Genomic DNA, 27,804 nt, shown 5'->3' with positions numbered 1-27,804 from the left:
CACAGCGGGCCCAGGGGACAGCTCGACTGCTCTCGAAAAGCTGTCAGTGCCCTACTCCAGCCCTCCGGCAGCTTGAGGCCACAGACGGGACTCGGAATGTCAGCCGGGCCTCGGAATGTCAGCCGGGCCTCGGAATCTCAGCCGGCTACAGAGAACGGCTCCCCGCTGGGGGCGGGCCCGGGAACGGGGGCGAGGCCGGCGCCGGAAGAAAGGTTCCGTTCCGGGCTCCGCGGCGTCATGGAGTCGCTGTGGCGGCTGAAGCGGTTCGACGCTTTTCCGAAGACCCTAGAAGATTTTCGGGTTAAGACATGCGGGGGAGCGCTGGGTGAGCGAGGGCGCTGCGGGTGGCCGGGGGACCTTGGCGGGCCGGCGCTCCTTAGAGACTCGGGGCGGCGGCGGTCGGGTTGCGGCGGGGCTGACGGTGGTTCTCGTCTCCCCGGCAGTGACGGCAGTTAGCGGGCTCATCATGGTGCTGCTTTTCTTCTCGGAGCTGCAGTACTACCTCACCAAGGAGGTAAGTACCGCCGACAGAGCGGACACGGCCCCAGTCCCCCGTTGCTGCCTCCGACTCGCGGCGGGCAACCCTTCAGGGTGGCCGGAGCGCCCTTGCCCCTGCCCCCGCCGGGCCGCCCCCCTGGGCTTCCCAGGCAGCAGCTTCGCCCCGCATAGACCTGCGGTTCGCGTTATTTTTCTGTGCCCTGTCCGGTCGCCGCGGCGGTGGGGGCGGGCTGCCCTCCCCCGTCTGTGGCGTCCTGTCGGGACGGCGGTACGTCACGCCGCCTGCAAGCAGCCGTGCCATGCCGAGAAGGGAAAGCAAGCGCTGAAGCCCTGTTCCCTCCCCACGTTCAGAGGTCCCCCAGTTATTTAACACCATTGCAAATGGCATGCTCTGGGCTGTGCAGGGCAGTGGCTCAGCTGTCTGGCAAACCTCTTCTGTCTTAAAAATCAGCTCCTGGGCCACAGCACCAAGGGAAAGGGGCCTTTTGATTTGCTTACAAGTAAAATGAGACTGTTTTTCCTTTGTTCCCAGGTTCATCCAGAATTATACGTTGATAAATCAAGGGGAGATAAACTGAAGATCAATCTAGATGTTACTTTTCCACATATGCCTTGTGCTTGTGAGTAAGACTTCTGAATGGAGATGATAATTTTTGTCCTTGGCAGGGGCTCAGGAGGCTCAGTGTGCCCATAACAAATGTATGCTTATAGATCACTTTCCTTGTGCACTGGTTTCAGATTTGAGCATTGATGCAATGGATGTTGCAGGAGAGCAGCAGCTGGATGTAGAGCACAATCTGTTTAAACAACGCTTGGATAAAGCTGGGAATCGTGTAACTCCAGAGGCTGAGAGACATGGTAAGATGCTCTTCTACCTGTCCTGGTTGGATGCTCTGTTAGTCTTTCCGTTGTATGCCTGTTCTGAGATTTGTGGAGACAAAGTGACAGCTGTAGAGTGTGTAAATGCCACAAAGTCTTGAATACCGTATAGCATGCAGATCTATTAAACTACTCTTACACTCAGTACTTTTGCAAGAAAATCTTTGCCCAGTCCCTCTGAAATTATGATAAAGACCCATGGATGCATTTGAGGAATAAAGTTGCACAGTTGGTGGTCTTTTGGTTTTAGAAATCAAGCAGCTGTTCTTGCAAAATTTGGCTTTAAATCACAGTGGGCGAACAAATGGGACTGTGTGATTCAAGGAAAGAGCCTTTCTCTGGGGAAGGCTCCAGTGACTTAACCTTTAAGCCTAAACTTGCATTTTACTCCATTAACTCTGTATGTGTTAATGCACACCTGCATAAATACATGTGAGTTGATCTGTTGTTTGCAAGCTGTAATAAGTGATCCTTGGCTACATAAACCTCTTCTCTACATTTTTTACATGTTATGACTCATCCTTGTTCTTTGATAGCAACCAGAAAGGATTCTGACAAAGCATTTTTCAGTCGCACAGTAATACTATTTTGACTTTTCCTTTCCAGAACATGAGTTACTTACTCTGTTTTCTGGGAGACAGTGTAGTTCTGAGTATCAACATGACCAAATTTTTAGCTTTGTATCACTTTATATTTAACATTTCTGTTGTTGACACTGAAAGGCTAAACTAAGCCAAGCGCTGAACAATTGGCAGGCACAAGGGTTTCTCTGGTTGTCATGGGAATGTGGTGATAGTGTTCTTACTGCTGTGTCACTTAGCAGCCATCACAGGTTGTGACTTTAAAAATTATTATTTGGGGACAAAAACCATTCTACAAGTTTTTAAGCAAGTCCTGTATTGCTCATAATGTACTGGTTGGGTCTGCTTAAGACAACGTTTTAGCAAAGCCTTTATGCAAGTAATGTCTGATGCTTCAACAAGGCTTACAGATAGCCAGTTCTTTCCATGGAGGCTGTTCTTGAGAGGACAAATACTATGCTCCTTCTTGGTTTTACTCCACACCTCAGCAGGCTACATACATACCATTTTAGGTGGGTGTTGGGTGCAGGATGTGCAGTAGTACATTGTGTGTGCAGAGTATTCGTTATGCATAGAGCAGAACAAGAGTACAAGACAGAGTTTCTAGATGTGTCTCATCACTTTGAATCCTGTTTTGTCTTAGAGCTGGGAAAAGAAGAAGAAAAAGTGTTTGATCCAAATTCTTTGGATGCTGATCGCTGTGAGAGCTGTTATGGGGCAGAGTCAGAGGACATTCGGTAACCTTTACACCTTTTTCCTATCTTCTTAGCGATTGAATCCTGGTATGTTATATGCATATTTTTTTCCAAATGTCTGTGAAGGTCTGTGCAATGAAATCCTGCTCTCAGGCACATGTTCAGTGATAAAAGCTATTGTGGTTTGGCTATGCCTTTGGAAGCTGCACTCAAGATTGTTGAGAAGGTGCATCTGTAGATTGTTTGGATTGTCTACATGCCTGTTTAAGCAGTACAAAAATTGTATCTCAGCAGGTGAGAGATTTTCTGGGCTTGTTTGGTGTCCAGAGCAGAGGTGTTTGAATTATTTCACTGTTATGCGAGTTATCTTGACGTAAAACCTGGTTATGCCTTGGCCTTGCCTTCTCACTGCTGCTGGTGGCATTGTTTCCTTACAGGAGAAAAGACCAGACATCTATGGTTCACAACAACAGGTGTTTTTTCGTATTTCTCATTCCTCCGAACAGGAAATTACTATAAGAATGGATCCATGATAGTCCATATAGGTTCTGGACTAATTTTGGCTATTTTTGGCTCAGTGATAATTTGGTTTGTCCCATCTGTCAAGTTGTATCCTTTCTCAGAGATGTTTTCATCTTGAGGTATTCATAACTGCTGCCTTCAACAGCAGGAATTCGTTCAACATGTCCACCAAAACATGAAACCAAGGAAGAAACCTGGGGTTTTTTCTGGTAACCAAGATATTGTCCAGAGGTAGAAAAGTACAAAGAAAGTTTGTAGTTAAGCCCCCCTTTAGCCCAATGTCTTGGCCTAAAATCAGAGGAAAGGAGCAATAGAAACAGGCAGATGCTTTGTTCACATGAGGAAGTTCCAAACTGCTTATAACTGAGGGACACCGATGTTGTTTTTGTGACAAATTTCTTTGCCAAGGGATGCCTTGGCTGTGTAAATGGCCAGGCAGAGCCCTCTTTGCACTCCAGTCCTGTATTCAAACAGTGTGCATCCTCACCTCCAAACCTCAAAAGGCACATCAAGAAGATCATTCTCATTCAGGAGCATTAGGCCACTTTCCAAGGTCCAGTCCCCAATATTTGTGTTGCTGCTTTGTTGAAGAATCTGTCAAGGATTCAAGTCCTGAGCTGGAGCATCTCTTCTTAATGATAAAGATGGTAAGATGGTGCTTGTGCTTTTTGCAGGTGTTGTAATACTTGTGACGATGTCAGAGAAGCATACAGGCGGCGAGGCTGGGCCTTCAAGAACCCAGATAGCATAGAGCAGTGCAAGAGGGAAGGGTTTAGCCAGAAAATGCAAGAGCAGAAGAATGAGGGCTGCCAAGTGTATGGTTTCCTAGAGGTCAACAAGGTGAGAGAGAGCTTTTGCTATGAACCTGCTGCATGATGGTGAGGACTGTGAAAAGGCAGAGTTGGGGCATTCCTCTCCTTTTCCAGTTTTAGGTGCTTAGAAGACTATCACAGAATAACCTCTGGGGTCAGCAACGTCTTTGTGCTTGTCGTGGGGTTCAGGTGGACAGTCAGGAACAGCAGTGGAAAAGAGGCTAATTCTGGTTTGTGTTCTGTGGGCTGGTAGAAAGTCATGGCAGCTAGAGAAGTTCATCTTTTCCTCCCACCTGGGTACCAAGTCTTTTTGCTGAGATTTCTGGAGGAGGAGAGGCAGCTTCTTTGAGCTTGAATGGTTCCACCTGCCCTTCTGGTTTTAAATCAGAGGCCACAAGTGGGTGCTGGAGATAGCAGTAACCAATTTGCGTACAGAGGTGTTGGAGAGAGTGAAATGTTATCTTCTTTAGAAAAACAGTAAGCAAGGCTATTGGAGTTGGTTGTCAAGGCTGAAAATGCTCAGAGAAGTGGTTTATGCAAATGATGTATGAAAATACACAAGATGCACCAGGTAACTATGTAACCTGTCATTTTGTGGGTTACCCTCACAAACACACAGGTTGCATACCCAAGTACCCTCTAGAAGAAGTCAGACCCAGGCTATTTTTTGTTTGTTTTTAACTTCAAACTCTGTTGTTTTTTTTTTTTTTTTTTTTTTTTTTTTTAATCCTGGTGTATTCTTCCTGGAGACCACAGTCTTTATTTCTAGAAAATAGACCTTGTACTCTCATATCCAGAGATTGTGATTTGAGCATTATCATAGGTATTGAACTGTTATGGGACCCTCTCTCACAATATATGATGAGCAGGAAGATTCCAGGGGGAATTCTGGATGTAGGAATGGTCCAAGTGTGAGTGTCACTGGGGAAGTTTTTGGTGCCTTTTTTAGGCACTTGGAACTTTGTGCATCTTCGTTCTCAACAGGTCTGCAGTTAACATAAAGCATAGGTTTGCCCAGGCATCAAAGATGTAATACAATGAGTGAGCTTGGTACATTCAAATCTTCCAAGGCAGAGTGCGTGTGATTGCTAGTAAGTGTCAGGGAGGACTGGCACCTAATATCCATATCCCTTTCAGAGTCCAGGATGAAATTTTACCAGTTTGTCTTTTGCAGATTTTTGGGGGGTTAGGTTGCTTTGAGACAGGGATTTAGTAGGTTAAGTGCTTTATTTTTGCATGCTCTTCTTTTCATGGGTTTATACATTGGATCATGGCTGACTATTGTTATAAGTGTTCATCCTCACTTTCTCCTCTCTTTTTCTTTGATAGTGCTTTGTATTTTCTGAAGGACCAGTTGGTTCCCTACTTGGAGTTAATTCCTCCTTTTCTCTTTTTTATGCCCACAAAATAATCTGGATAGAACAGCTGTTATCCACATCAGTATTTAATTATGGATTTCAGCATCACTGGCTGTAATGAACATGGGAAATTCATACCTCTCTTAGAATAATGTCTGCTGCTATTGTCCCCTGTGAAAATGAGTCAGTTGGTGTCTGTCTTGTGTAAACAAAATCCTGAAAATCCAAGCACCAGTACAACTGTTTTGCTTACATAGATTTAGACCATTTAATGAATGTTTATTGTCTCCTGCAGGTAGCTGGAAATTTTCACTTTGCACCAGGAAAAAGTTTTCAACAGTCTCATGTACATGGTGAAGTATTTTCTTTTCCTGTTTATTGGACCTTTTGGTTTCAAGTGTCTGACCATTTTCTTTTAATATCTTTGCATTACTGTCTGTAGTAACAACATCACTGCTTCAGTGAGGAGGACATTGTTGAAGTTTTGTTACAGTGGTTTAGAACTATCATGGACAAACAGAAAAGTGGTTTCTAGGGGTGCTGCCGCATGAGTGTGGAAGAACTTGGTAGAGGATGTTTCTGGGTAGTCTCTCAGTTCTGCAAAACTTTGCTGCTTTGCAGTCAAACAACCTCAAGAAAAAATTTCAGTCCTGAACCTAACTACAAGTACCTCTAGAAGGGATATTTTTCTCTATTCATGAGGTTCAGAGTAAAATTATGTTGTGAAGGACTTCCTTGAGTATATATATAAATATAGCGTGGTGAGAACAATAGTGGTAGTTTACAGAATCATGGAATGGTTTGAGTTGGAAGGGACCTTTAAAGGCCATGTAGTCCATCCGCCCTGCAATGAGCAAGGACACCTTCCACTAGAGCAGGTTGCTAAGAACCCAGTCCAGCCTGGCCTTGAATGTTCTCAGGGTCTGAGTGTCTGCCAGCTCTCTGGGCAACCTGTGCAAATGCCTCATCACTTTCAACATACACAATTTCTTATATCCAGTCTGAATCTGCACTCTTTTAGTTTAAAAATATTGCCCCTTGTCCTATCACAACAGGCCTTATTAAAATGTCTGTTCCCATCTTTCTTACAGTTCCCTTTTGCTATTAGAAGGGGCTCTTGGGTGTGCCCAGGGCCTTCTCTTCTCCAGGCTCTCCAAGCCTCTCTCCATGGTAGAAGTGCTCCAGCTCTTGGAGCATCTTTGTGTGCTCATGTAGACTTGCTCCAGCAGGTCCACATCTTCCCTGTGCTGGGCATCACAGAGCTGGAGGCATCTCTGCATGTGGGGTCTCGCCTGAGTGGAATAGAGAAGGGAGTGTCCTCCCCCTCACCTGCTGCGCATACTGCTGGGAAGGAACCCAATATGCAAGTGGTTTCTGGATTGCCAGTGCATATGGCCAGGTCATGTTAAGCTTCTCGTCCACTAACGCCCCCAATTCCATCTCCCCTGGGCAGTTCTTGACTTGTATTGGTACCGGGGGTTGCCCTGACCCAGGTGCAGCACCTTCCACTTGATCATGATGTTCACTGGCCCCACTTCTCAAGCTTGTACAGGTTTTTCTGGATGGCGTTCTGCCCCTTAAGCACATCAACCTCACTACTCAACTTGCTATTATCTGCAGATAGGCTGAGGTGCCCTCAGTCTCACTGTCCATGTAATTGATGACAGTATTCAACAGTACTTTTCCTAACATGGACCCCACTTGTTCTGTCTTCATCTGTATATTGAGCCATTGGCCACTACCCTTTGCACATGATCATCCAAGCAATTCCTTATCCAGTGAAGAGTCCATACATCAAATCTGTATTTTTTCCTTTTATCACTCACTCCAATTTAGTCTGTACTGCTGAGGTTAAGGTCAGGGGAGAATATGAATGTGCTTGGTGGGAGTAACTGGTGTATTTGGAGAACAACAGACAAACTTTTGAGCCCAGAAGCACTTTTGTACAAACAACAATAATGAGAAAAGCCTGGTTTCCCCCATAATACTGATCATTTGTAATAAAAAAAATATTTCACTTATTGTGGCAAAATCTCCTTTGTGTGCTTAAACTATCATGACAACAGCAACCTTACTACAGCCAGAATCAACAAAGTCATGGCATATATGTTAAGGAGAAGCATGTCTGTATTACACCTCTCTGTAACAGACAGGGATTCAGGCTGGCTACCTCAGAGCAAGTACTTTGTGTACAGAGGTCAGGATAGCTCTCTAATTCCATGTCCTCCAGAAATGCTGCAGAGCTGAATTAAAATTCACTCAGAAAATACAAATAAAACCCAAAAGGGCTGTGTAGTTACTGCCAACCTCATCCACTCATTTGCTTGTTCCTGCTGGCTGTATCTGATGGCCTTCTCTTTGTCTATGGAAAAAGAGCGTAGTTGCTTCCCACTCTCTCTTTGCCCCTTGGCATTTCATAGGCCTTTCCTGTACAGGGCTCAGGGCATATCTTTCCCTGCTGAAGAGTCACATCTTATGAAGCTGTTCATTTGTGGACGCCAGTCAACCTCTGAGCTTCCTTGCAGGATTTCTCTGAACCTCTTTCAGTTCAACTCTGTCTGAAGGTACCAGACTGCATCCAGAATTGTGGTCCAGGCTAAGCATGAGAAGCAGTGGCCTAATGATTTTCTTCCTTTTGTTCTCTCTTGCTTTCCTAGTTATTCATAATGTGGGATTTTTCTTTTTACCCAGCCCTTTCCTTGGCAGTGTTTTCATTGCACTAGCCAACAAACAAGGAAGTTTTCCAGACCCGTAAGGAAAATGGACTGCTCATAGTATGGTTGTTTTCTTGTACATGACTCACTGTAACCTTTCTTTCTAATCTTTTGGGGATTTTTCTTCCCTTTAATTACAGGTAAAGAATTTGACTAGTATTAGAGGACAGAGTTCTGTGAGATATTTCCAGAACGTGTATCTCGTTTGGATCATAGTTCCAGACAAGAACTTAAGTGCTTGTGATGTTTGATTCTTTCAGTAGGGTCTGCTTTAGCATGCAGTCCCATTAATACATTTAACAGAATGTCACACAGGATGAAGTTGAATGTCTAAGAGAAGTCTGAATATTCCAAACTGTAGTTGTAAGTCACATTAACAATTCACTAAATAATTTTACTAGACCTACTTGATGCAGAACTCTAGTGACTGACAGTATTTTTGCTTTTCTTTCTATTCCCTACTCATATGAATCAGTAGAGAATATGAGGATCAAGAATATGAGTAGTGTGGAAAGTTCAGTCCACTGCACCATTTTTCTTGCCTCCTATTGGAGTCTGTACCACGTTTGTACAGCTGATTGTTGGATTTTTATTTTGAGGTGTCATTGAAATACTGAAGCTTGCATATCAGTTTTTCAGTTTCTTGCATTGTTCCTCTCTTCTTATGCTGAAGTTCCTGTTGTATCATAGATCTCCAGCCAGAAAATGGACGTGGGCATCACTGTGACTGTCCCAAGGGTCCTATTAAGCAGCACTTTGTAGATCTGACTACAGATGTAATCCTGATCTGAGCTTCTGAGCTCTTGTTGTGTGCTTGGTGTTAAGATCTTGAAACTGTAACTTCTTTCCTGGGGAGAAGCAAGTTGAAATGGCTTTATCTCAGAAAATAGAATAAGAGGGGCTGATACACGTGGCAGCACTGTGTAAGGTGCAATTTTATTTCTGTTTAGTTATTTAACTTCAGTTATATATAACTTTATTTGCATAAGCTCTGTGTTCTCAGCTCTCCATTAGAGACTGAGCACTTTACTATGAGGTAGTATTTTATCTTAGTTTTCACCATTACTATGTTATAGTGTGTATTGCTACTCATTCCTCATCTCAGGTCATCAGAATTGTCCTGTCTAGGATGACTCACATGGCTGATCTTATGCCTTTGTGCCAGATAAAATGGTTAATTACCTATTAGCTAGTGCATAAATACAATGCTTGAACTTCTTGGACAGGTACTCCGTCTCTGTTCTTCGCATCTTGTGTTCCCTGAGAATCTGAGCTAAACCTTTCGAAATGTGTTGTTTTTGAAGCAAGCGGTGATGCTGCTTTTCATTCCAAGTTATTGGAAGCATTTAAAATTGGTCACTTTAGGCTTGCACCGTGATGTGACAGCATCAGTGTCAGAGAAGACCCCCAACTCTGGAATGTCATACTGGCTGCAGATGGTCATTTGTTGTTCAGTTGCACTAAGAAATCCCAGATCATTAGGAGGAGGATTGAAAGAGATTGTGAGGAGGACTGAAGCACTTCCAATCAGAATTCTTATCACTGAAACAAGTAACTTTGGTTCTCCTGCATTGAGGGAGGCCAGAATCAAACATTACCGATACTTAGAGTCTTCTGTTTTAAGCAGCACAGCTTCAAGCCCTGCTTATTCATTTGGTTCTTGCTGAGGTTGGGGTTGCTTCACTGTTGTCTGTTTAGACTTTGAATCCTAAACTGAGATTTTATGTTTGGTTCATGCAATGTGCTGCAGATTTTGGTGAAGTTCTCTTTTTCACTTTTGCATCTGCAAGGACAGCCTCCACCATCAGCTGGGCCAATTTGTGACTCTGAATATTGTATCTGTTTTCTTTTGCAGCAATTCACACCTGCGGTCTTTCCATCCTGTCTCAGAGGAAAGAGGAATGATTGGGTGATTTGGTTGTTTAACCTCTGAGATTTGTGCTTCATGGGCTGCTGTCATGTCTGTCCATGCCTGTACAGCAGCAGCCATCTCCTGCTTCCTCTGCAGTAGTTGAGAGTGACTTTCCTGCTTGTGGAAACTTCACCTACCTAATGGTAGGCTCCTGAGGAGAGTGATATTATCTATATCGCTTCCCATCTTTCTTGCTCTGTTTCTTATAGTCAGGGGAAAAGGCTGAGGGTTCTCATTCCTCCTTTAGATTGTCTTTGGGTCACTCTGTTGCTGAGGTGCCATCATGTTGTCATATTGTGCCTTGCTTTTCTCTGTGAAGATAAATGTGGCTACACCATCATCAGTATTTTTTAGAAAAGACATTGACCATCATGCTTTTTTGACAGCCAGAGAGCTTTTCAGGATTATTTAGAATGTCTCATTAGACTCCTTCAATTCCTTAAAAAGAAGATGGTGTTGGTGGCATCATTCAGGACATTCTGTCCTGAAGACACAGTCTAAATAACTGTGACAATTTCTGTGGATGAAGCAGTCTGTATGTGGTCCAAATTTTGTGGTTTTCTTGCACCCTACATGTTAGCTGGAGGAACAAAGTTATCTTTGAAGATGCTGTTTTGGAGAGATTACCGTTTGTTTTCATTCTCTTTTGTGGTGATGGCTGTGGAAGGAAAAAATACAGGTTTGCTGCTCTTTGTTATGATGATAGTCTTGGAAAAGGAGTCTTCTCCTTGGAGCCACCAAGCTTTGCCTAGAAAGGTGTGAAGCTTTGTTAGCTCTCTAGGAGTCAGATCCACTGGTCAGTTGTACATCCTCATTAGTGTTCTGTTTATGTATTTAGCAAAGGGCTTCTTTCTTTCTCTGCTAGAGCTTGTTTGACAGCCAGAACCTATTTGAACTCATTCTTGGACGCTGTGGATGACCCCACATAGTCTCTCTTATTTACATACTTTTTAGTGTTTTGATTAATGAATTGTGAAAATATACCAAGTCTTTGACTGCAGACTGGTTGTCATTTTTCAAGTCCCTTGGCACCTTCTCAGTGTCAGGCAAGAGCATGTTACACTAGCTCCTTTTTCTGCAGAGACTGCAGTCTCCTTCTCTGTTCCTTTCCTATAGCCCAAGTAGTTGTGGGCTCATTACTATTGCACAGGCCTCTACAGGTAGCAGTTACTTATCGGAGTTCTTCTCCTGCCCAACAACATACTTAAAAAAAAATGATGTGGGACTCAGTCTCCATCCGGACACCAGTTCAGTGTGGGAAGATCCAAATCCTCTGATCACCTGTACACTATTCCTTCCATAGAGGAGGTGTGTATGAGCTCATTCTAACTTCTGTCCCAAAATAATGTCTGTTAGGGAACTGTTTTTATCCCCATACTGAATACTGAACCCTGAGAGTCTTACTTCGTCCTCAGCACTGCTAAGGACTTCTCTTTTTACCCTAGTGACCTCTCACCAGAGTTTGGTTGTCTTGGTGCTGAAAGATGCAAGGTCTCACCCATTTATGGTGGACAAACTGTTTTCAAGTTATAACAAGTCTGTTTTGGAGACAACAAAAATGACATTTTCATTTGTCACTTCACTATAGTCCATCAGAGCTCAAGTTGTACCAGTTGTTGGGAATGATTAACATTTGTCAAGTAGCCCTCTGGAGCTGCCTTTCCTTCTCCATACCAAAAATCATACTACTGTAGAAGCCCCAGCAGAGATGTAGCTGAGGGGATCAAATTGCTGTGGGAAGGATTCAGAGGCCAATACAACTATAAGGCCCTGTAAGTCTATGACAGTTACTGATTAGTGTTAAATGTATATACTGCACAGTGTTCAGTACAAATGAACAAGCTTTTGAAACAAACAAAAAAGGAGTTTACTGTACCTCCCTTGAGATATGCTGTTCAAACATGCGTTTCCCTGCCCCCAGTCTTTCCTGGTATTCACCTTTGTCAGGATCTTGCAACAGAATGAACAAAATCAGCCTCATGATTTGTTATTTCCTCTTTATATCAGGTGGGATGAAAATAGCACAGGACTGATTAAGAATAAAAAACCTATTACACAGCTTTGAATGTTAATATGTTGTAAATATAAACCTTGGGTGCATTTCTGAATAGCTTTGCTCCTAAAATTATCTCTCTTATCTTACGACTGAAAAATAATCTAAATATAACCAGTACTGTTGTTCGGCATGCTGCTTTGGAGTTCATTTAACATATACGCACATCCCACTGTGTTTTTCCTTTTGGTGATTAATTACTGCATTTTGAGTTCTCTGTTACACTTTAAATGGTTACTTGACCATATATCAGTCCTTTAGCTGTCTAGGGGGTGATTTTATATGGCCTAAAAAGCACATAAGCGCAGATGTTTCTCTTTCCCTTTATGGTACGAACTTTAAATACTACTCTACCTGAATCTCTTTGTAAGAATATGAACATTTCTCTTTTCTCTTCTACTTTACTTGTTTTCCCAGTGTATGCTGTTGAGATTAGGTGTTGCTGTATCCTTTTTTTTTTCCTCTGGACTACAGAACTAACATGATTTTTGTTGTTTGCTGCGCTCATAAATCTCCTTTGGAAGGAGCTGTTGATCTAGGCTGGGATTTGAGAAGGTTTCCAGGAAGCTAATAGGAGAGCTGTGCCAGGTCATTCTTCTGTGGTAAACGAGGTGAAAAAGGTGAAGAATCCTTGTCTTAAATTATTTTAGTATCCCCATGTTGGAGATAATGTTTTGGCAAATGTTTAGCTGCACTGTGCCGCTAATGTGCTTGAAGGGAATGTGCTGATGTGTTAGAGCAACTTCTGCCTTTTCAAGTCAGATGAGAGAATTATCTCGCTTAATCTCATTTGTACAGCACGTTAGAGAATATGTCCTGAAGTTTCATGTACCAAGCCAGCTGATCTGTGACTAGTTTCTAGGAACTTTTACAAGGGTTAGTAATCCATTGGATTTTTCTGTGGGTAATCGTGGCAGTTGCAGGTTGAGATGTGGTGTTTCAAGTCAGTAGCATCTGGCAGAGGGCTGACTCTCAGCTTTGCTTAGCCGCAGCATTTTCTGTGTTGCTCGCTGCCTCATTCCCCTCTTCACAGCACATCTTTATGCCACTTCCATCTTCCTGCCACTGTGCTCCTGTAAGATACTTTCCTCCATAAAATTCGTCCCCACTTTGAAAAGTGGTGTCCTATCTCACCTTGGAGCAATGTGTTTGGGTGGCAGTCTCTGTTTTTTGGAACCTTCACATGTTTACTGACAGAGTTCTGAATGGCTGTAAGTGCTGTTAATCCTCTTTTAGGGGTTAAGAACTGAGTTTTGCGAAGTCCAAGGAGGCTTTGTGATTGTCCAGGTCAGAAATGCAGGATGGGGAGAATTCTTCAGATAGACAGCATTAGTTAAAACTGTGTTACTAAAACCATGAACAAATCTTGGTTCTATAAAGCAGACAGAGTTCTTGACAAACTTAAGATGTTTAGCAGGTATCTTTATTTTGCCTGTTAGGTGTGGTTAAGGAAATGAAAAAATGTGTTTGTTTCTTCAGAAATAAGAGTCTTTGGTCCTAGCAGACTGTCTTTTAAAGATCTTCTGTTCTCTTTCCTTGTCCTGTTCCTTATCTTAGCAGGCTTAATAGCCTACTGGTTAATGTTAAGCTAAACATGTATCTGCAACATAGAGTATGTACATATGTGCTTAGCATAATCATCAGTGATCAAGGGGAAATAAACCTGCAGGATGGTGGAAGATTCTTTTAGAAACTAAACAGCTCTACTGCAGAGTTGTAAATCACTTATTGGAGGGGAGTTTTATAAAAACTACTTAGTTGTGGAAAGCATAGCAGAGCACTCCGGGGACATTTTTTTTTTCAGTAGCCATAACTAGTAATAGGGGTCACACACCATGTAAATCTAGTGTAACATGTTAGTTAATGTCTGGTCCTTCTCAAGTGATGCCCTGGGATTTCTCTGGTACTGTGCTGTTCCTTTAAGTTTTGTCATGCTCACTAGTCCTCAGTACAACTTCACATGAACCAACACATGTGACTACACAGGTGATAAATCTGATAAACACCATAATCCTGCAAAGGGTTCTAGGAGCACAGCTACCACAAGGATCATCCCTCTCCCTCTCTGTGCATCACTGTGCCAGTGCAGCTGTGGGATTAACCTTACTTTGGAGCTGTTCTGACTGGAAGAATAGCCTCAGATAAAGCAAGACTTGCATTTCAGCCTTTTACAGAGTCTGAGATGGCTCATGACTGAAAGGTGGGTGGGATAGGAATGAGCTGAGGGACCAAAAGATGGTGGGACAAAGAAAGTTTTGTTCCTTTGGTGGTATGGAATCATAGAATATTCTGAGATAGAAGGGACCCACAAGGATCTTCATGTAGGTCCAGTTTAAATGCAGACCCATCAGAGCCAGGATCTCTGTGGAACTTTGTTATAACTGAAGGTTAGCCAGCTAGTGTCTGTACAAAAGGCAGCAAGACTTGACACTTCACTGGCAGCTAAGGCACTGAACTCTTGACTTAAGTGCAAATAATAAGTGCAACATGAAACAGCCTAGTGTTGCTGCTAACTGTTAAGAATAACATAGCATAATGCCAAGGCTACTTCTTTCTTGCTTTCTTGCTTTCTTGCTTTCTTGCTTTCTTGCTTTCTCTTTCTTTCTTGCTTTCTTTCTTGCTTTCTTTCTTTCTTTCTTTTTCTTTCCTCTGCCCATCATCACATATACTTCCAAATTTTTACTAGGAATTTCTTTTTTAAAGTTCATTGATACAGTTGTCAGCACAGGAACACAAACCTGTGTGCTGTCATCATGCTAGTCGCAGTGACAGGTCTGCACTCCAGTCAGAGATAGCAAAAGGAATATCTGAAGTCAGTGCATCTCTGAGCTCTTTGAAATGCAGACCCATTGCCTTAATTCCAAGTACTGCAGCCTAGTCTCTGGGCATTTAGCTGCAAGAGGACCTCTCCCTTCATCAGAGCCTTAGGAGGAGTGTACTTTAGCATTTCCTTTTCTAACTGTACGTTCTCTATTTTTCATGCCTATCTCTTTAGGTTTAGTAAGGCTTTTATATAAATACAAGTACAGCTTCTGGTGGTTTACTGAAAAATATTAATTGAAAAAAAAGAGTTCACAGCACACTTAAGTAGATGTTTTAAAGGAGAGGCTAGTTCAAATCAGATCTTTAGCTTTGCAGCTGTTGTGGTTTGCTACTGGCCAAACACCAGGGACCCATGAAAATTATTTGCTCTCCCTCTCTTGCTCTCAGCTGGGCAGAGGGGGAAAAAACTAAGGGCTCCTGAGTTGTGAGATGAGGACTGAGAGAAAACACTCTTAAGGGCAAAACAGGTTCAAATATAAAGGTATAAAGTAAGTTTCTTATTAACAGAGTCAGAAGAAGATAATGAGAAGTAAAATAAGACTTTAAACCATCTTTTTCTGCCCATGGCTGTTCCCTCTTTCCCACTGACAGTGCAGGGAGACAGGACATGTTGGTTTTGATCAGTTCATCACCCGAGATCTTTTTCTTTTTGCTCAGGGAGCAGAGTCTTTCTTCTGCTATGGCATGAATCCTTCCCGCGGAGAAACAGTCTTCCCAAAACTATTGTGTCATGTCACTTGTCCATGGGGTGCAGTCCCCTAAGGATAGTCTGTTTGAGTTTGGAAGCAAGGGCCCTCTATCTCTGGAGGCAGGGGCTCTCTCTCCATTTGGGTCTCCCGCTGGATCACATCTTTCTCTGGCATCCATCCACTCGGACAGGAGCACTTTTCCCATGGGCTGCGAGTAGATCTCTGCATCCCCCATGAACTTCGTGCCTCACGGGGGACAGTTTGTTTCACCATAGTCCTCATCATGGCTTGCAGAGGAATCTTGGCTTTAACACTTGGAGCACCTCTTCCCCCTCTTTTTTCACCGACCTTGGTGTTGCCCTGTTGTTCTCCCTCACATGTGCTCACCTCCTCCTCTTCTCTGACTGGAAGTAAAACTGGTGCTCATAGGTGCTTTTGATAACCAGTTCTGCTAATTCAAAGATTCCTACAGGATCCCGCAGCTCCGAGAGGTCAATCTCATCTAGGAGTCTCTCACCATGTTTCTGCTGCTGGCCACGCGGCCCCGCCACCACCAAGCCGGCAGTGACGGCCACCATGGCCCCGCACTATTTAACCCCTCACTTCCTGCAGGGCCTGGGAAGGAGAGGCTGCTACCACTGCCCCTGCCCTTCTTCCCACGACACGGCTGGCTGGGGTTGGCCAGGCAGTAGAGGCTTGCCACGCGCTGCGCCAGGACGGCAGCAGCCGTGGCGCCTCAACACCCCTGGAGAAAGCTGCGCGCACGCGTGTTTAAATTTTGCTTCTTACCTATGTCATCACAGAGGCATTGCCAGCCTCTCTAACTGGGCCAACAGCATGTCCATCTTCAGAGCCATCAGAGATTGGCTCTGTTGGACATGGTAGAAGCTTTTAGCAGCTTCTCACAGAACCTACTCCTGTGGCCCTCCCCTCACTACCAAAAACCAGGCTGAGCCAAATCAACACAGCAACTTGTCTCTTGTGCTAGGCTCTCAAGGGAGCCGCATTTCTAATCTTTGTTAATAATGTAGAAACACTTGGTGATCTGACTCCATTAGCTCCTAAAGTAATAGCCCACGATTATTGAACTGTGTTTTACTTTGCTAAATTGAAAGGTGAAGTCTGCCTTCCTGAGCACATGAATTTACCTGTTAAAATGGCCACAGACTCTAGCTTCTTTGAGTTGATTGTATAACTTTGGATAAACCTGGTAGGAGTGATACTGAAATGGAGTTGCAATCTAGATTTTCATCCTGAGACTGATGCTCCTGGTATTGCATAAAGTCATTTAAGTAGCAAACTAGAAGATAACCATTGCCTCCCACAGATTTTAAAGATAAGCATGTATATATTGATTGTCATCATAGTTATACTTATAGCAGTACCTTACCTACTCCAGTGCACAAAAGATAAGCCATCAAAAGAGTATTCTTAGTACTAAAAGAATGGGAAGATGTTGGAATCCAAAATGCAGGGAACTCTCAGAACTTTGGGCCTGTTAGCCAAAGCTTAGAATTAAACCCAGGATTTGATCTGAGACCCTGGAAAAGGTTTCCAAACTTAGGTGCTGGGAGCGAGAATGCAGATTTATAGTTTAAAGCAGAGACACGTTAAGCTAAATAGAAGACAGTTTAGAGTTTTGGAGTTTAAGATACAAAAAAAAAAAGTAGTTACAAAGGTAAACAAGAGGTTTAGCATGCAGTACTGTAGGTTTATGTGTCATAACATGATTGGCTAATAAAGTTTACACTGTAGCATGAGTCCATAAGACAAAATATTTAAGGATTGGGTCAAAAACATAAATATCCTTGTTGGTAGTGTTTTATTAGTCAATAAATTCTTTAAAAGTCTTGTAACTAGAGGTCTTGTGACCTTCTGAGCCATGCAGTGAAGATGTGAGCCAAACTCACCCTTCCTGCCTATGTAGAAGATAAGAAGAATAAATCACATAATCTAAAAAACTCAGAGGTACAGTCTCTAACTCATTCAAAACTCTTTCAAAAATCCCCATACCATATCTGCCAGATCGCTTCTAGGGGTGTGTGGTGCTGCCAGGATTGTCACATTGCTACATATGGGAAGGGCAGAGGTGCAGGCCAAATTCCCCAAATCCCAGCACTGGTGACAGTCACTGTGGCCCTACTAGAGGTTTGTAAATACCTGCTCGGACCATTCCTGCAAAGACTTTTCCTTTCCTAGTATGTTCTCTGGGCAGCAGTAGCAAGACTGATAGGCAGAGTGCTAAGAGTTACCAAGATGATGATGATTTTTAAGCGCACTTGCATGTTATATTAAAGCATGTGCTCTGCTCATTTGTTAGTTTAGATCTGTTGTGCCTCTGTGTTTTACAGTAGTGAGAGAAGTTATGTGTAGCTAACAGCAAAGCTTTCTTTTCTGACCTCTGGGGTCTTTTTTTGCCCTAGATGAAGAATACATGAAGGTGAGGATTGAATACCTAAGCTGAAGTAACCCCAAATTAAATTTATTTTCTTTCATTCTAGCGGTGGCTCTGTGTAAGGAGGGGTATTACAGCAGTTTTATCTGTCACACGCCCTACTATGCAAGCAAGAGAGAAACCCAGACAATTTTCTTGCCATTTTAGATTGTGATGGAAATGAAAGGAGTTGCCTTATTGCTAGAATATGGGAGAGAGATATTATTGCTATGACAATGTGAGCTATATTGCTAACTATTTTTCTATTACAGTTCACGATCTGCAGAGCTTTGGACTTGATAATGTAAGTGTTCCTACGGCAGTGTTCTAGTTCTTTTAGTCTATTTTCCTTCTGGAATTCCCTGCCATTGCCACATTGAGATCCTAGATTGCTGCAGATTTGGCTTTATGGGTCTAAGCAAAACCTGGGTCCTGCTTTCACAGAGGGTTCTGAAATACATTCTATGACATTTGCATGCTGCTTGGCAAGCCTGTGTCTCTCTTCCTGAGCCTGCCTTTTTCCTTAATCTATGCTTCACAGTTTCTTAAGGTTGATATTGTCACAACTGCTGCTGGATCTGTTGGAGTTTATCTTGTGCTGGGAGGAAAGCAGACAATGCTCATACTTATTCCTCCAAGGCAGCTGATAGTATGTGCTCCTATTGCAGGGAGAGGAGTGGGTGGGAGAGCCTGCTCCGTAGATGGGAGGAAAGGGCACTGAGATCTGTAGATTTCGAGCAGGAGAAGGAGAAATTCCTTGTCTTGAAATCTCCAATGAATAAAAAAGAAGAGCAAATGTGTTGGAGTTTACTGTTGGGATACACAGAGAAAAGGAGCACCTGTCTCTGTTCTAGAGCCACGCTCAGAAAAATATACCAATTATGACCTTCAGGCCCCTTACCTTACCCCTCATGTGCTGCGCAGCTATTTGAGTTATTAGCATTTCCATTTCAGATCAATATGACGCACTATATCAAACATCTCTCATTTGGAAGGGATTATCCAGGCATTGTGAACCCTCTGGATGGGACAGCCATCACTGCACAGCAAGGTAAAAGACAGCTGAAAGAAGTCTGTTTTTAAGTGTCTGTATTAATAAGTGTTAGAAGAGAACGGGAGCAAAGTTCTCAGTTTCAACAAAAACCCTGACAGTATTATGTGAAATGTGACTCCTCCACCTTTTGCTCATTCTGGAGCAGCTGTCTCCATTCGCCTGGAAGAAATCTGCCAACATGTTTGGATTCTGTGACCTTTCTGAAAGGTATCTCTGTTCAGCATTCATGAATGCACAACAGCAGGTACAGCGTATCATTATTAAAGGCCTACCTCAGGCCTAACTACTGCTTACCGTGAGAGAGAACCAGAAGATGCTAGGTAGACAAAAAAGGCCTAATTGGTAGTTGCTGGAGAGCTGTGGTGTCTGCCTGACCTTGACATACCCAACAGTAAGAACTTGAAAAGCTGCAATGAAGTTGAAATATTGCTGATCTTTTCTTGATAGCTCCAGATTTGCTGGCTTGTGAGACAATTTTTTCTTCCTGCTGCTGCTGTGCTTAAGTTTATTTCCACAAGCCTGCTTTTCTATGAAAGGTCCTTTACATGCCATTGCAGAGGTGGTTTTTTTTAGATCCACTGAAGTCTGGATAGTTTTTCTTTGAAGGTAATTGGAACTGTATGTAATAAAGCTTGGAGAAAGATGTAATTTGCTTTGAAGTGGTGATAGGATTGTTAGTCCTACCTGAATCTGTTCTTTAAAGTTTTCTACCATTGATTTTGATCCTTGTACCCAAATCAGAGGATGGCATTTGAAAAAAAGTACAAAAAAATTAAAAGGTGTCATAATGTTCTGTATGATTATGATGCTGTAGTTATTCTGTGAAGTAACAAACTATCTGAGAGGGAGGACCTGTAGCTGACTGGTAAATTTCTGCATAAGCTCAAGCTTTTCATCCTGAGCCTCAGGGAAATTTACCTCAGTTGATAAATTCTTGAAGAATTTGTTCTGAAGACGTGCTCCAGTAAAGAAGTAGGAGCAGTAGATTGCAGGTCAAATTTATGTTTATTGCAGCTAAAGATACCATATGCAAGAATTACTTCTGCTGTAGAAATGGGTGGATAGTCTTCTCTAGGGAATTTCATAGAAAATAGCTTTTTTCTTGCATTGTGTTATCCTTAAGAGAACTGAAGGAACAGGCTGGTCTGGGGCAACAGAAGGGATTCTTCTATTTTTTCTTCACTCGTCCAGATCTTCCTTTTCATCTTCTGATACAATAAATGCCATGCTTCTACAAAAATAAACTGGAATGTTAATTGAAGTTGATATGACATACTCGTTTAGATCTGAGTAAGTTTTCTTAGGGCTATGTTGTTAAGACATTTTCCTGGACTAGAATTGAATTTGCAAGAAGTTTTACTGGTAAAGCTATAGCAAGTTTGTACAATTAGTTTTTCTATTTATTCAAGGCCAAATTGCCATGAGTTTTGGTTTTGGTTGGAGCAGAAATGAAATTCACTTTGGCGAAAGGAAGACACATTTCAGACATTAACTTTACTGTCCTTGAAAACCTCCAGCAGCTGTTGTGCAGAAAGATGTTCCCTGACAAGCTGAACAAAACTAGTTTGTGTCTACCTGACCTGTCAGTGAAAAGCTTCCAGCTTATGGCTTTATATTAATTGTGTCTCTCCCTTTCTTTGCTTATAGCTTCTATGATGTTTCAATATTTTGTCAAAGTGGTCCCCACTGTGTATAGGAAAGTAGATGGTGAAGTAAGTACCTTTTTCCCTGCTACTTTGACAAGTGAAAGCCTTCACTTTCTTCTCATATTCTTGATGCTGACAGTAACTGTGGATCCAGATGTGTTGCCAGATGTATACCAGGGGCTATATTGTACATTCAGTACTTGGAAACCCCAAGTGTGGAATTCGGTAAAGAAACCTGGATAGTATCTTTCTCCACTTGGATTGTAATTTGTGTCAGATAACTTAGTAGGGATGATAGAACATAATTTCATTTTACAGAAACACAGTTTAATTGCTCTAAGAATAGGGCTAGTATGAACAATGTGTAGAAAAATGGCAGGGCACAGAAGAATGCTGAAGGGTGATCTTAATTTATGTGAAGACAGGCTATCTCTGTCTTTCTCTACCCTCCTGCCTCTATGTATTATTTTCCTTTTTCTCACTCTTGATTATTTATGGCCTTTTGTTATCAGTGCTGTCTCCTGAAGCATGCTTGACAAGACTGCATTTTGGTCCTGCAGAGGATGACATAGACTCGGGGTTGAGAGGGACAGCTTATGCTATTGTGTGCCAGCAGAGACCAAATAGTCCAGCCTGGGTCATATGCTTCCTTCATACCATGGGCTAGCTGCAGCTTTTACCAGTAGCCTATAGTAAAAATAGACCTGATAGCAAATACTTGATCCTGATAGAGCTCTTCATGACTCTTTCTAACCACTGTCAGGTTGCCCACATAGGCAGGGCCACACTGATGTGGTTCACTGAACGCATGTTTTAGTAGCCTTTCCTATTCCCTGTTGGCAAAACAATGTTTACTGTGTTTGTTTCCTGGTAGGTGGTAAGAACTAACCAGTTCTCAGTTACACGACATGAGAAAATAGCGAATGGGCTACTGGGAGACCAGGGTCTGCCTGGTGTCTTTGTGCTGTATGAGCTTTCACCCATGATGGTGAAGCTGACAGAGAAACACAGGTAAGAGACTTTTCGTTCTATTTTGTTCATCCTTCATTGATTTTGTAATTTTGCATAGCTCGGAACTTCATCGTCATTTTGACATGATAGTGCAAATGCCTGAAATTCATCCAAGCCCCTTCCCAACCAGTGAAAAGGAAGAGGCGCTCACCAATGCCCTTCCTCTCCATGTGAACTGTGGTCTGGATTTTTTCTGTTGCTATGTATCAAGATGGAAAAGGAAAATGGTGCAAGGAGCAGAAGTGTGGTATAATGGTTCTTGGTTCAGACTTCTAATGGGAAGATTAGATTTACATAGCATACCCATTTTACCAGCAGCACCCACACAGTCCAACTGGTTCTTTAGTCTGAATTTGCTATCACTTTTCTACATCTTCCAGCCAGTGTGGAACCTCCTCTTCTCTCTGGGTTAATGGCTGGCAATGCAACTGCAGGGGAAGGGAAGGGGTTGTAGCTGTCCAGTCTTTGAGGTTCGTAATGGGGGGCAGAAAATGTCTATATCTTAAAATGTATTAATGTGTCCTTAGGATTTAATTACTGTGTTGCGTGACCCTCCTGTGCATTCTCACTGGGTAGGAATGTCTTAGGGATTGAAAGCCCATCTTTCAAGTTTATAAATTCAGTACTTCTTTTAGTGCTGATGACTAAAAGTAGCAGTGACAAACTCCATTCTGTAGCCAGGAGGGGTTAATTAATTCCTTAATTTGAGAATTGTTAGCTATGACTATTTAGGTAATGCATACTTATATGACATGATAAATATTATTAGAATTATCAGTTAATTGTTACATACCTGACATTGGTATCTGAGCTCATGTTGGTTGTTCAAATTCTAGGTCCTTTACTCACTTTCTCACTGGAGTTTGTGCCATTGTTGGAGGCATATTTACAGGTATTGCACCTTTCAATCATTTTGCTTTCTAAAGTGTAAATATTTACTATCTTACACTTTCTAAAGTCTGCATGTCTAGTAATAAATCTCTGTTCAATTGAGAGAGATTATTTCAGCCCTTGGGAAGTGATACATGTTCTGCAGAGCTGCAGGAGTGGCATCAGACTGTAGCTAGCACTGGAGGCTTACAAGATGCTGTAGATAATATAGACCTATTACAGCATTTCATTTAATTAGACCTGTAGACCTGTCATAATATTTCATTTTGATGATCTACAGGACATTTTGTTTTCTAACAAAGCTGTTCTTCACAGACCATATGAAAGTGTCTGTACTTGCATTCTTGGCCAGCTTGGGTCTGTAAGTAGATACTTGTTTTCATGTGGAATCAACACCATTGAAGTGTGTGAATCCAGGTTGCCATGGGCATAATATATATCTGAGAGACATCAAACTGCTCACAGACATAGGACCTCCAGCTAGTATTCTGCAAGGAATAGATGGGGTCTTGTGAGGAGAGGCTCAGAGGTTCCTGCAGATACATCTGAGTATCTGCACTTCACTCTTAGTGCTGGCATCTGGAATAGCTAATCAGCATCTGCTCAGCTCTGTGCATGGGAGCAGCCTTGGTGCAGCCATGCTCTCCAGGTAGTAATCCAGGGTGCTCATAGTCAGACATGTGGGTGTTAAGGGCCAGCCTGAAGATGTGGTCAGGGACCTGAGAAACCAGTTTCTGTGTCACATAACTTCTGTATCAATTACGTATATAACATCATACCTTTATCTGCAAGATTCCCATCATCTGAGGTGTCACAGTGCTCAATTAACCTGATACTATTAAACAGAATTTCTGTCTGCAATTAATTTTATCCTATTCATCTCTGAATTGAAAAGTAATTCAGAAATTATTTTCATGACAAATTCTAGTGCCCCTTAGCACTGACTGGGTTTGACAGCCAATTCATGTTTCTGCCATACACCATGCTTAGACTCTCTGTATTCTAGAGATCAAATCAGCTAGTGGCCAATAAGGTCAATTACTTGTACCAGCAATAACGTGGCCAACAGGACCAGGGCGGTGACTGTCCCCCACTGCACACTGGTGATGTACCTTGAATCCTGGGTTCAGTTCTGGACCCTTCATGACAAGCAAGACATGGAGGTGCTGCAGCGAGTCCAGAGAAGAGAATGGAGCTGTGGAAGGAGCAGGAACGTAGGTCTGATAAGGAGCAGGTGGGGGTGCTCAGCCTGCAGAAAAAGAAGCTCAAGAGGGACCTTCTTGCTCTCTACAGCTATGTGAAAAGAGGTTGGAGCCAGATGAGGGTCAGTCTCTTCTTCTAACAGGGACAGGATGAAAGCAAATGGCCTCAAGTTGCACCAGGGGAAGTTTAGACTGGATATTAGAAAAAAAAAATTGTCATGGAGAGGGTTGTCTGTGGCACAAGCTGCCCAGGGCAGTGGTAGAGTCACCCTTCCTGGAGGAATCTAAAAGATGTGTAGATGTGACACTTAAGGATGTGGTATAGTGGTGGGCTTGGCAGAGCTGGGGGCAATTGGACTCTATGACCTTAGAGATCTTTTCCGACCTAGATGATTTGGTGCTATTCTAAAGTCACCTCAGTGTTCGTGTAACTGTATCAAATTGACTCCAGAAGTAGAGATAATTTCAGGGCAAAACAACCACACAAGAGTTATCTGAAGCATGATAGACGAAATATTAAGTCCAAGAATATCATATTATATAGTAATAAACAGAGGATTGAGTTCCCATTTTAGCTGCAATGCTTTGTATCATATTGAAATGTCTTTGTATTCAGCCAGGTAATCATTTACTTATTCCTTTGATTGAAGTTTTGAATAAAAGAAAGAATATGAAGCTTTATAAAATCCAATCATTGAAAAATACCTCCCTAGCAACCTTTGTGTTCCTTCCCTGGCAGGAGCTCAAGGTTCCTGTCCTGTGAAAACCTTGGTTGTCTGGGGTTTGTGGTACAGTAGGCCACTCTGAGTTTTTCTGTGATCACAAACAAACACTGAATTAATAGGCTTCTTCAGGGCTAGAGAGGTTTGAGGAAAATACTGCAGAAAGAATTAAAGGTAGTGGTTTGTATTGCTTTGTGTCTGGTAGGTGTACATTGCCATCTCCAATAAAGGGCATCCTTCAAAGGGCAGCATATGGTACTTTTAGAGTTGTTATGAAATGAGCAAGAAATGGGAAACAAGTCCTTTGCAAGCTGAGTCAAGGCAACAAGTGGCGTAAAGCACATCAGCTTCCTCTCCAAACTCTTCTCAGTCATCAGTAAACATGCATGATGCAGCCTGTCTCTTTTATTTCTGGAAAAGGGATCTTTTCTGGAGAAGCATGATCACCTCTGTCCTGTAGGGTGGGTCTTGTCTGTCCTGAAGAGATGAGGACTTTACTGCTCTGAGGGGCAACAGCAGCAGCAGAACCTTTTTCTGTCTAATGGACCTGGGATTCCTTTCCTCTGGCAGCAGGGTTTGTGTTTTCTATCTTTGGGAGTTGTTCTGTCTTTGAGGCATGTCTGACTTCATCCCTTTGGTTTTTTCCTTTAGTTGCCGGTTTCATTGACTCCTTGATCTATCACTCAGCACGTGCCATCCAGAAGAAAATTGAACTTGGGAAGACAACATAAATAAGCAATGGCATCAACCCATTTAAAACCAAACAAACCAAAACCAAACAAACATACAAACAAAAACAAACAAAACAAAGTAACCCACTCAAGCCTCCAAGGAGAACTGAACAGGCTCTTTGAAGCACAAGTGATCTTCTGAGAGTGCACAGAAGAGGTTTGGAACTTCCAGATGGCCCTAACTACTCATATGCCCTGATTCGTTGGCCTTAGTTTGTGGATGGAACAACTTGAACCTTGCTGCTATAAAGATTAGCTATCATATCTGGCTCTGCAGGCCCTACTGTCACACTCTTTTTGTGTCAGTCCGTGTTCCTCCAGTTCTATTCCCCTTCTCAACAGAGATGCTGGAGATACTGCATTCTGTTTGCCTCTGGGAATAATGTACTTTATTGTCAAGAGACCTGTAATGGATTGAAGTTGCTATCAAATAAGCTTTCTAGCAACACCATCAGGGATTTTTAATTTTTCCATTAAATGTTTCAGGGTGCGCTGATGCTGTATGTCAGACCTTCGTAAAAACATGCTGAATCCCATCTATTGCCTTCCAGCCATCCTGGAATGTATGGGGAGCCTAAGCATTTGGGATGTACTTTCTGTGCTGGGGGAGCTCCCAGTGTTCTTCTTCTGAAAGATGCAAGTTGATGTTTCAGAAAAAAAAGGTGTCCAGAATTTTAATTGATTTTTTTAATTGGATTTTTTTTTCATTTCCCCTTGGTATATATTTTCAAATAAATTCCATCCTCTCTTGTTCTAGTAAGGCATATGGAAGAATAATTAAATTATTTTAACTAGTCCTGATATGAATTGGAAATAAGAATTAAAAGACACATTGCATTGTGGCAAAGTATGTAGAGATTGTGATGATGATGGGGCTTTTTTATGTTAAATGATTACACAGGTGAGTAAAGTGTTTGGTATCTGAAACTATACTGAGAGAAATTTGAAAATAATGAGGAAAAAAAAATTGTGAATTCTTGCCTATTGGATGTAAAACAGATTGATTACTCTTAAATCTCAGATCTAGATTTGCTTTGGTATGACTCTAATATTGGTCCAAGCAGTTGGACAGGCACAGGATCAGATACTGTTTTACAATTTATTTTGAAGCAGGTTTTGGTAGGTGGTTGGGGTTTTTAATTAGTTGAACTATAAACCGGAGAGTCTAAAAACTGTTTTTTCAGCTGGAAAGGGAAGCAATTTGTGGTGTGGGTAAGGAGAATGATCATCTTCAAGCAAGAATGTTGAAAAGCAGGTTTGTTTTAAATGTATTTTTTACAAAGCTATTTAATGAATCCAGTGGGTCAGGATCACATAGTACTACTACAGGATGAGGAATGGAACACAGTATCTGTATGTTTCTCTGGATCAAAAAGTGACCTGAACAGCTTCAATTGCTAATCAGTGCATGTCAGCTTTGTAACTAAATTTATAGGAATAGGAGGAGAGAGAAGGTGAAAGGAAGTAATGCAGCAAGAATTGAACCCACAGTGAAACAGTTATCATCACTGTTTCCTATCTAGGACTGGCTTATCCTTGATAGGAAAGCCAATTGCTTGTAAAGTGGACAAGCATTGGAGATTATTGCCCAGAGCAGACCTGAGGACCTAAAGAAAGGTGAAGGGAAGGTGAAGGTGCAATACTTGTACTCATCATGGGAAACTGGAAATAGTGGAGAGAAGAAATCGAAGACACCAAAATGGAGATTCTATCTGGAGAGACAGAAAATTAATGAAGCTAATAGTTAAGTAATACAGGCTTCTGCTATCAGTAGGGAGGATATTGAGTCCAAGAGTTCTGGTGATTTTAATAGACTGAAAGCCCAAGTGACTAAGAACCATGATAAAGCTGAGTCTGAATCAAGGATGTTAGTGATTGAAAGTGATAAAAGAAATCCTGCTAATCCTGCTCTGGAGGACAAAAACCTTCTTTGGGGAGCTCAGTGCCCAGGGTCTGCAGTCTTGATCTGCAGGGGGGTCATGTTCTGCAGGGATGCCTTTTCAAAGTTGTAAGGGGTCAAAAAGCAAAGGAAGTGGTGGTTCATGTGTTTTCAAAGTTTATTCAACATAAGATCATTTCAAATGTATTTGATTCTGTTGTCTTCTTGTCACCATGTTTGATTTTTCCCTTTTTATTCTTCCTTGATGCAATTTAAAAAATATTCCCTTAGTTAAGGACTGTAAAAATAAAAGTCTTAGTAAAAGACTGGGCAGGGTGAGGAGGGCATCTTCCTTTCCTAAGACCAACTACAGACCTCCCCTAAAAGCCATCTGTGGGTGGAAATACCAGCTCTGTCTTGTGGACAGCCATATTTGAGCAGCTGCTGTCCACCACTGGCTTCACAGCCCTGCAGGGCCATACACAACAGCTTACAGGCTCCATGCCCACTTCCAGCCCCAACATCTCCCCTTTGTCCCTCCCAACCAGCTTGGGCAGAACTGTGCCCACCTTGTGTCTAGCTAAACACAACATTGCTACTGCCATGGGAGAATGGCACCCACAGTACCCAGCTGTTAGGACCAGCACAAGCAGTACTGAAACCCTACGAATTGCAGGGTCTGTGAGCCCAGGTGGTGG

At 42.4% G+C, this 27,804-nt stretch overlaps 1 protein-coding gene across 1 annotated transcript; it reads left to right on the top strand.

The window, feature by feature from the left end:
* The first annotated feature begins 234 nt into the window (after positions 1-234).
* On the top strand, positions 235-27,432 carry ERGIC3 (ERGIC and golgi 3). Its single transcript, XM_030963199.1, has 13 exons — positions 235-325; positions 444-514; positions 1,031-1,118; positions 1,237-1,356; positions 2,602-2,695; positions 3,850-4,015; positions 5,641-5,698; positions 18,243-18,274; positions 18,925-19,021; positions 20,672-20,736; positions 21,545-21,681; positions 22,518-22,573; positions 25,148-27,432. The coding sequence occupies exons 1-13, from the start codon at positions 238-240 to the stop codon at positions 25,225-25,227; spliced, it is 1,152 nt and encodes a 383-aa protein (XP_030819059.1). The 5' UTR covers positions 235-237; the 3' UTR covers positions 25,228-27,432.
* Positions 27,433-27,804: the final 372 nt, after the last annotated feature.

The sequence above is a fragment of the Camarhynchus parvulus genome, chromosome 20 (assembly GCF_901933205.1).
Source record: "Camarhynchus parvulus chromosome 20, STF_HiC, whole genome shotgun sequence".
Taxonomy (NCBI): domain Eukaryota; kingdom Metazoa; phylum Chordata; class Aves; order Passeriformes; family Thraupidae; genus Camarhynchus; species Camarhynchus parvulus.
Note: the sequence above shows the minus strand (reverse complement) of the source record. Positions and strands in the feature narration are given on the sequence as shown.